The sequence below is a fragment of the Cupressus sempervirens genome, chromosome 4 (assembly GCF_028749045.1).
Source record: "Cupressus sempervirens isolate cs-2001-9-10 chromosome 4, ASM2874904v1, whole genome shotgun sequence".
NCBI classification, from domain to species: Eukaryota; Viridiplantae; Streptophyta; class Pinopsida; order Cupressales; family Cupressaceae; genus Cupressus; species Cupressus sempervirens.
This window is the reverse complement of record NC_143121.1, coordinates 126,643,360-126,654,016: the sequence shown is the minus strand read 5'-3', so window position 1 is coordinate 126,654,016 and position 10,657 is coordinate 126,643,360. Positions and strand designations below refer to the sequence as shown.

The window sequence follows — 10,657 nt, the reverse complement described above, 5'->3', positions numbered from 1 at the left end:
GATGTACATTAAAAACGTGATTATAGAATACTCTCTACAAAGAAGAAAATTGTTGACTAATAAATTTATTAGTCAAACAAGAAAGAGATTATATGAAAGAATAGGAGCTAAACAAGAAAGAAGAAAGAATAGGTGTCCAATTAAAGAAAACTACCGAGAAAGAAAAAACATAACAGAAATTGATTATAAAAGTTCTAGAGAGAACTTTCTAATGAGCAAATTAGACAAAGCCCATATTAATAATCACTTTGAAATTTCTAAGAATTTTAAAACCTATTCAAGACTTCTGAAACAATCGCTTTTTCTTTCCAAAAAAGCCAGATTTTCCTTTAATTTCGCCTAAGAAAAGACAGGACAATCATCAACTGATATGTTCCTCGCAGTTGGGTTTATCATGTATATCAGTGCAGCAATACTTGTACATGCCATCTGCATAAATATATATAGTGAGAGATATCTCAAGTAGAATCCTTGATAATTACAGCAAAAGTAATTAACTGAATCATAGAAATAGCACTGGATGCCGAAAGTTTTACTTGTGCCATGAACATGCAACATGGAGGGATCTTCATGTAGTGAACAAGTTTGAGGTCTTGGAGAAAAGTTAAGGTTTGACTGATGGTGATATCACTCAAAATCTTTTAAGCAGATATTGGCCACTGGTCTGCCTGGGAAGATGTAACCAAAAATGTATTCACAAATGAAATTCAAGCCCACGCTTTGCACTGCGTCCAGAGGACAAAAAGTAAGGGAAACGTAGATGAAATCTCTTCAAGCATTTTATTGGGTCATGAAGTGTGATCCAAAATTTTGATGCATGAGCATTTGGAGGATGGATCATAGTGTGATCCAAAATTTTGATGCTTATTCATAGAATGTGCTCCGAGATTTTGATATTAAAATTTTCACACAATTAAAATATCAGCCTTATGATCTGTGGAGATCTGAAAATATTATAAGTACATTTATGCAAGAATTTGCAGCATGATCACTGTCTTCTTTTCCAAAATGAATGTCTTTGATACCCTATCCTTAGTAGCCTTTATAATGCCAATTGGCAGAGTGAAGAATATGGCAAGGCCACATGAAAGGCGCACTCCCCACCGCCGCAATTGAAGCTGATCCTTAAACTATTCACAGACTGTAATGGTGACTGTCAAAATCAAGACGAGAATTATGAAAGACCACCCACTGGGATGCCGCTCTGTCTTTCTCAAGGGCCTAGAGTGCACATCCATTTTCCCGTCTTTGAAGTTATCCATCCTGACATTCCATGTCTCTGCTATTACAAATTCTGAATCATTAAGTCTATCATTTCCAAATCTACAACAACGATGTCAGATTATATTAGAGGGAAGGGAATAGAGAAACTGTTACTTTCCATGGAAGATTGTTGCATGCGTAACTGCAACAAACAATGCTCCAAAGGCTATGCTATAAGAGAAAACAAAAAATGTGCTCAGATGTAAATGGCCATTCTTCTCATAGGCATGTTTGTCCAAATGAAGCTTGAAATCAACTATGGCAGAAATACTGTAAATTTGTCCTGTAGATGTAAATAGATCCTCAGAAAACATGGGGAAGACTAGTATCATAAACACTGAATCAATATGTCAATGGAATACTCGCATACATTAATAGCACAAAGCCAACTACCACATTGGCCACAGCAAACCAGGTGTGGCCAGTGGACTTCCACATATGACAGATAGTTGACCAATCCAATCCAACAGCACCCAGACCTAGTCCATTAAGACTTGAACCAACTTGTGCAATAATAGATCGAGGAAACATCCAGCACAGCCACGAAAATGATGTTAGCAGGGGGAAAAGATAGCCAGGAAGCAGCAACAGCACCTAGACTTAGTCCATGAAGACCTGAACCAACTTGTTGTGCAATAACAGATCAAGGAAACATCCAGCACAGCCATGAAAATTATGTCAGCAGGGGGAAAAGATAACCAGGAAGCAGGTAATAACAAAAGCTGCATGTTAAAGCTATTAGAAAGAATTGGATGCTCGTTAAAAATTTTTATCTCCCCCTTTTCATTAAGGGTTCGTTTGGCAACAGGAATACAAGTGGAATAGGCATATGTGTATTCCGGAAAATTTTATTTCTCTGTTTGGATGCACCAAATCGGAATAGGAATAGAAAAAAAATTGGAATACATATTCCAATTTTGGCCCAAAAATGAGGATTTGGTAATCCACCAAAATAGATGGAATAGGAATACGTATTCCTATTCCTATTTTTTTTATTTTAGAAAACATAAATTTTTGAGTTCGTGTATTCCACATCAGATTCTGGATGAACCAAACAAGAACAGGAATACGTAACCCCATTCTCTATTCGAGAATAAGTATTCCAGAATAGGTATTCCTATTCCCGTTTTTATATTCCCGCAACCAAACGGGCCCTGAGTGTTCTACAGCAAAACCATTATTTCTAAAGTACGCCCAATCCTTTGCTTAAAAAGTTGTCTTAACAAAATCAAATGGGTCTTAACAAAATTTAATGGCATTAAGAAAGCAAAACGGGTGAAAGCAGGGGAGTTAACTAGAAACTTTTTTGCATGAGCTGCCAGTAAGGAAATTGTTTGCACTGCACAATTTGTAATAGCAATGCTATAATATATATCCTACAACAGAAGTGAGGAGAGTGGTTTCAAAGATATCCTTTCTTTGTTAGAAGGGGCAAAAGCAGCGACAGCTACAAAAACTTCAACACAGAAAATTATCATAAATGCAGCCAAACTTAAGGCTAATCGTCTTCGTGGAAGCCCACTGACTATGGCTCTTAACATAGTATAAAATAGTTTGCCTGAATATGGAGACTTGGACCAGATTTGCATGCCACCATATTGTAGATGGTTCTACTAAATGCCTTCGAAATTGCCAGCGCATTGAAATCCCAATATCTGCAAAAGAAGATAACAATCTAGGGGATAATATTGCACAAGGCATTTATACATCTTTACTAAGTACACGGAAGAGTACATAATTTGATAATTCAGGCTAGGTTCTCATCACCTAGCAATTACAGTTCAAACAAGAATATAGAAAAAAATTCTTGCAAGCAAATTTGAGAATGAAAGGCATCTGATAGTTTACCCTCCATTATGATAGGAAAAAGACACAAATATTAGCGAGGTACAAGAGTGTTTGTTTTGCCTGAATACGGAGACTTGGACCAGATTTGCATGCCACCATATTGTAGATGGTTCTACTAAATGCCTTCGAAATGTGCCAGCGCATTGAAATCCCAATATCTGCAAAAGAAGATAACAATCTAGGGGATAATATTGCACAAGGCATTTATACCTCTTTGCTAAATACACGGCAGAGTACATAATTTGATAATTCAGGCTAGGTTCTCATCACCTAGCAATTACAGTTACAAACAACAATATAGAAAAAAATTCTTGCAAGCAAATTTGAGAATGAAAGGCATCTGATAGTTTACCCTCCATTATGATAGGAATAAAACACAAATATTAGCGAGGCACAAGAGTGTTTGTTTTGCATTTAAATGGAGCAGACATTAAGAGAGCAAGGAGTCTGATATTGCAAAGTAAGCAGCATTTAATAAGACATAAAAATTATCAAGTAAAAGAACTGAGATTGAAACATATCATACTGCATGGTACTACGCATGGGCAAAAAGGCTGGAACACTCAATCTGTCACAGAGGTTTGAGTAGTTTTACATTTTCCAGTAAATCTTAGCTAAGCTACTAACAACGTTTGTAGTCCCATAGATCCTACATCCCATTCAACTCTATAACTTGGTTTGTAGTATAGAATAGCACATGAGCCATCGATACATCTAACAGTATTGAGCATGGGATAAAAAAATTAATTGCACTTAACTGTGACATGAGAACTATGAATAGGCTACATATAGATCTAGATCTTTATGATGTTGACAATAAAATTGCACTAATATGGATGGCTCCAGCACCAGAAAAATTGTAAAAAGGGCATGCTCTTTCCCATTGAAATGTCCTGAGTTCAAGCAAAACTTCCATCCGGTACAAAGGGCCTTACACTTAGTTTCAGGCAATATTGCAGCCATGAAACACCCTAGTGGGAGCACAACAATCTGTACAGACACTGCGGTAATGGTGAGAGGCTCTATTCTGTAGGAAAAAAATTGATTAAGAAAACAAAGACTCGTAGATGAAAGCAATTCCAATATACACATCCTGAATGTAAGCACAGGAGAGATGGATCATCAGTTGTGGAGACTGTAAGTGATGACACCCAGGACAGCTCTGATACCAATTTGTTAGATATAACACAAAACAGCAATGTGCTGCCGCACAACAAAATATATTATATTTCATTAACCATTTTGTCCATATCAATTAAATTACATGATGCCTCTATTTATAGAGGTCTTAGATCATTTCTGGAAACATCTAAATTAACCAAAAAAACACAAATATATTTTTCTAGAATTATCTATGACTTCCAAAACTTTACCTAACCCTATTCGATAATCCTCTTGGAATTTCTAGAATCCTCTATTATTCTTTTACAATTCATTTGAGGTGAAAATTACTCATTCCAACACTCCCCCTTAATTTCAACCTCAAATTTTGCCTAATACTAAAATGCCATTTTGTCGATAATATTCATAAATGTTAACGCCTTTGTTAATACATGCCTATCACTTGCCTCATCTGTCACAAATGCCAATAGCCTTTTTCCTCTTTGATGTGTTGGTCTAATCTGCTTCCCAATGCTGTTGTATTTCTTCTTACTCTTGAACATTTATACTTAAATAAACCTTTTATCATATCTGTAATCTTCTACCAACTCGATCTATAGCTCCATCCAAAATCCATTTTGATACAACATGCCATAAAATCCTTCTTGCACTTGTCCATACAAATATTTTTACACTCCCTATTCCACCACATCTTTTCACTATGACTCTTTAAGCCACAAATATTACATGGATTTAAATCCCAACATCTTTTCTTTGTATGCCCTTTCCTATTACAATGTGAACATTGCATAGATTTTTTACTTTGAACAAATTTGTTTGAATCCATATAATCATTTATTTCATCTGTCATATATCCTAGTCCTTCATACTTTGGTATCATGATTGGCTCAACAAGTTCTATGATTCCTTCTTGATGTTTTCCCAATCCTTTACAATTCATTTGAGGTGAAAATTTACTCATTCCAACACTCCCCCTTAATCTTAACCTCAAATGTTGTTACATACATATTCCAATGTGTCGTGATTATTATTTTCTTTTTGCCATGATTATTTATTTTCTTTTGCCTATTTCTCATGTTCACATCCAAGCTTGCAGTCTTTGAAACCTCTGATCATAATGTTTGGACTTTCAAATTCTCTTTTCTCTTGTCTATTGTTTTCCTTTTTCTTATCATTATTGACTATTCAAATCCTTTCTTTTGCCTAATGCCAAAATGTCATTTTTCAATAATCTACATATCTGTTAATGCCTTTGTTAATACATGACTATCACTTGCCTCATCTATAAATTCTCTTTTCTCTTGCCTGTTGTTTTCCTTTTTCTCATCATTATTGACTATTCAAATCCTTTCTTTTGCCTAATGTCAAATGTCATTTTTCAATAATCTACATATCTGTTAATGCCTTTGTTAATACATGATTGTCGCTTGCCTCATCTGTCACAAATGCCGATAACCTTTTTCCTCTTTGATGCCTTGCTCTAATCTACTTCCCAATGCTGCTGTATTTCTTTGTGCTCTTGAACGCTTATACCTAAACAAACTTTTGATCATACCTGTAATCTTCTGCCAACTCGATCCGTAACTCCATCCAAAATCCATTTTTAAGCACTTGTCCATACAAATATTTTTACACTTCCTATTCCAACACATCTTTTCACTATGACTCTTTAAGCCACAAATATGACATGGATGAAGATCCCAACACTTGTCTTCCGTGTGTCCTTTCCTATTACAATTTGAACACTCCATACAAATATTTTTACACTTCCTATTCCAACACATCTTTTCACTATGACTCTTTAAGCCACAAATATTACATGGATGAAGATCCCAACACTTGTCTTCCGTGTGTCCTTTCCTATTACAATTTGAACACTGCATATATTTTTTACTTTGAACAAATTTGCTTGAACAATGACATCATTTATTTCATCTACTACATATCCTAGTCCTTCATATTTTGGTCTCACTGTTGGTAGAATAGATTCTATGATTCCTTGTTCATTTTTTCCCAATCCTTTACCTTTGTAACCCATTTTCTTCATTATATTCAATCCAACATTCCTATTATCACAACTAATAGTATTTGATGCCGCATTTTCATATTCTTTATCACAAACAACCTCAACAGAGTCACACTTTTCTAGTGGTGAATTCAAATCATCTGTACGACATGAAACATCACATACTGATTTTTCTTTGACATGTGTGTTTCTTGTTGGAATGAGTAATTTCCACCTCAAATGAATTGCAAAAGAATAATAGAGGATTCTAGAAATTCCAAGAGGATTATTGAATAGGGTTAGGTAAAGTTCTGGAAGTTGAGATAATTCTAGAAAAGTATATTTTTATTGTGTCAGCTAATTTAGATGTTTTCAGAAATGATCTAAGACCTCTATAAATAGAGGCATCATGTAATGTAATTGATATGGACAAAACAATGAATGAAATATAATATATTTTATTGTGTGGCGACACATTGTGTTGTCCTGTGTTGCATCTATCAGATTGGTATCAGAGTTCTCCTAGGTGTCATCAAGTGGTATCAGAGCCAGGTGGACAAAATTGTTGATTAAAGAAGAAGCAATATTTTGGTGCTGCCAAAATATGGAGGATTGATTTGTGAAATAGAAGAGACAATTGTTTTGAAAAAGGCCACACAAGAAGAAGTGTTGAGCAGGAAAGAGGGCAAGTTGGCAACAAAAGGTATGGTGCGAAGTTTTATAATTATTTAATTTCATTTGAGAAATTTCCCTATGGATGTTAGAAGGAAAGAAGATCATAGTGTATTAAATTATTGTTCCAATGGGGAAAGTTGGAATAAGAGTAAAGAAGGAAAAAGATAGTTTGGAAGAAAAATTGATGAATGTTAAAGAGTCAAATTCAAGTTTGATAAAAGGGTTCAAAGAAGTTCGAACAAAATTATGAGTATTTGTGTCAAATTGAAGATTTAGAAAAGGAATTGATCAAAGCTAAACAGAAAAAAGAGAAATTAGAACAAATATTAATATTATATGATGATGACAAAAAAAGAAATGAAGATTTAGAAGAAAAGTTAAGTGTTTGATGATGTTGAGAAAAAGAACAAAGCTTTAGAAGAAAAGATGAAGAAATTAGAAGAAAAATTAAAGATGTTTGATGATGTTAAAAAAAGAAATGATGAATTAGAAGAGAAAATGAAGAAAGTAAAAGAAGAAAATGACTTGTTAGAGAATGCACTAAATCAATCCATCACTGAAAGAAATGCATGTCAAAGAAAAACTAGTATGTGATGTTTCATGTAGTACAGATGATTTGATGCCACCTCAACATTACTATTATCAACTACATGAAACATCACATACTGATTTGTCTTTGACACATGCATTTCTTTCAATGATGGATTGACTTAGTTTATCCTTTAACAATTCATTTTCTTCTTTTACTTTCTTCATTTTCTCCTCTAATTCTTCATTTCTTTTCTAAACATCATCAAACATCTTTAATTTTTCTTCTAATTTCTTCATCTTTTCTTCTAAAGCTTTGGTTTTTTCTCAACATCATCAAACACTTTTTAACTTTCCTTCTAAATCTTTATTTCTCTTCTTGTCATCATCCTATAGTTTTAACATTTCTTCTAATTTCTCATTTTTCTGTTTAGCTTTGATCAATTCTTTTTCTAAATCTTCAATTTGACACAAATACTCATAATTTTGTTTTCCAACTTCTTTGAACCCTTTTATCAAATTTGAATTTGACTCTTTAACATTCATCAATTCTTCTTCCAAACTATCTTTTTCCTTCTTTACTCTTTTTCCAGCTTTCCCCATTGAAACAATAATTTAATACAATATGATCTTCTTTCCTTTTAACAACAATAGAGAAATTTCTCAAATGAAATTAAATAATTATAAAACTTTGCACCATACCTTTTGTTGCCAACTTGCCCTCTTTCTTACTCAACACTTCTTCTTGTGGTCTTCTTCAAAACAATTATCTTTCTCACAAACAATCCTCCACCATTTAGCAGCACAACACACCACTTGCTCTTTTATCACAATCTGAAATTTTTTACAACCTTCTATCCACCCAGGACAGCTTTGATACCACTTGATGACACCCAGGACAGCTCTGATAGCAATTTAACACAAAACAACAATGCACTGCCGCACAACAAAATATATTATATTTCATTCACCGTTTTGTCCATATCAATTACATTACATGATGCTTTTATTTATTGAGGTCTTAGATCATTTCTGAAAACATCTAAATTAACCAAAAAAAAACAAATAGATTTTTCTATAACTTTACCTAACCCTATTCGATAATCCTCTTGAAATTTCTAGAATCCTCTATTATTCTTTTACAATTCATATGAGATGAAAATTACACATTCCAACAATAAAGGCTACTTGTTCACCATATCACCCCTTAGTACTTGTGGAGATTTGTAAATAACTCCCTCTTTCCTTGGCATTGGCCACGCCCAAGAAAGCATGCAAATTACTAAAGCACAGCCAAGGCACGTGGACTGTTGAAATGCTGTCGTCTTGTGCTCAAAATCCTCCCTTATTTAATTATTGCCAGCCATATTTGTTTTGTAGCTTCTACAAGGCACTGACAAATACTTTGAGTGCAGAGCATTTTCTTGCATTGGTAACTGTTAACGCATCTGCCAATCATTTACTACACCGATTAAAGACTACTAAAATAATTTTCATCAATATTTTGGATAAGAAAATGTCCAAATTGTATGTAATACATATAGGATGCCAAACCTATGCAAGCAAATCGAACAGTTTGATTGGCTAAAGAAGAAAAGATTAATAATTGTTTAAGCATTACAGCATCCCAATAAGTTTCCTGCTGTGACAGGGACTAAATATCCTAATAGCTAATATGTTTCCTTAATTTGTTCCATTTTCGTCTTTTAGTAAAGGCGGAAAATGATTCTCCAGGTACACATCTCTGATAGAAAGGGATCATGTGAGAGGAATGTCTCATCGACTACAAAGCACATAAACCTGCTCTGCATGGTGAAATAAAGAACACATTTTTCAGGGGAATATGCTTTCTCTTCCATTGGTGAGAGCACATCATACAACTACTTTTTTTTCCGACTACCATTATGAAGGAATCTATGATCTGAAATTCAAATTATAAATAAATATAAAAGTTTCGAAGGATCCGGAAATTGCAATGGAGGAAGTAGGGCAACGTTTACACAAAAAAGAACTAAAATGTATATCTACCAAGTGGGACACAGGTCTTTTTTTCAAAATTCTTATATATTATACGGATTAGTTGGATCCATAGCCGCGACCCGTTTTCTTGAACAGTTTTGTGCATTTCTTGCCTTTATCTTACCAATAAAAGAAACTATTGAAAGACAGGCTCGAAGAGTTCCAGCTACATTGTCAAAAATATGTATGTAATCGCAACTCTGTTACATAAAGATAACGAATTGTATGACTCTTTGTCCACTGCTCTTTAAGTCTTGCTTTTCTTATTTTGTCCTTTCCTAAGTATGATTTCATAGATCGGAACTATCTCATAAATCTCGGTAGAGCTGAAGGGCTCATTTCCCTTGAGATGTTGTTTGGAGTTATTTATATCAGTATAAAAACAAATTATAAAAGATCCATGACTTATTGCTTGATTTGACAATCGATATATCTAAATGTAACAAATAACTTTCCTGTCCAACGAATATCTCCATCGCAAACCAGCATCTTTTTCTTTACATATAGCAATTGCTAAATCAAGCAATAAGTCACGGATACTTCTATATACCTTTTTTTTTTTGTTTCTAAACCAAATATTTCGCTCAAAAACGTCAGTCAAATACAGATTGGCCAACTGGCATAAATAACTCTAAGCAACATCCCACCGTTCTTTCCCAGGGAAAAGAACCCTTATGGCATTCACAGATTTATGAGATAATTACAATCTATTAAATTGTCATCAAAAAGGAACAGCAAATAAGAAAAACACCCACTCCTAAACTGTAATGAACTCCTTGACTGTAATGACGATTTTTTATATAGTTCTCACAAAACACAACAGAAAAATCTTACAGGTAATTGGCTGTTGACTCTGGTTTTGCCCAGTGGGATGCCGCCTCCTCTTCTCTTGCGCAAATGCAATGCAACCGATCAGATTTATAACTCCAAGCTTTCCTTCTCGGACTTGAAAGCCAAAGGCATTCATAACCTAACCCTAGCGAGTCACCGACTCATAAAGGGTCTGGGGACTAACATTTTGTGTGCCGTCCATGTGGCAAGTATCCTATATAAACTAGTACTTGCATCAAAAGGAGGTGTAAGGTGTGATTGAAAATAAAATTTAATATTGTTTAAGTTATTTTATCGGAGGGAGTCATGTTCGCGCTACTTTGTTTGTGATGTACAAAAAGTAAACGAAATAATTGTAGATCTTTG

At 34.3% G+C, this 10,657-nt stretch overlaps 1 protein-coding gene across 1 annotated transcript; it reads right to left on the bottom strand.

The window, feature by feature from the left end:
* Positions 1-299: 299 nt before the first annotated feature.
* LOC149560257 (uncharacterized) lies at positions 300-10,372 on the bottom strand (the record flags this gene model as incomplete). The annotated part of the gene is made up of 5 exons (XM_089827585.1): positions 300-1,279; positions 1,378-1,429; positions 2,822-2,918; positions 3,112-3,269; positions 10,295-10,372. Coding segments are annotated over 5 exons (534 nt in total), but the record flags the coding sequence as incomplete, so codon positions are not given.
* Positions 10,373-10,657: the final 285 nt, after the last annotated feature.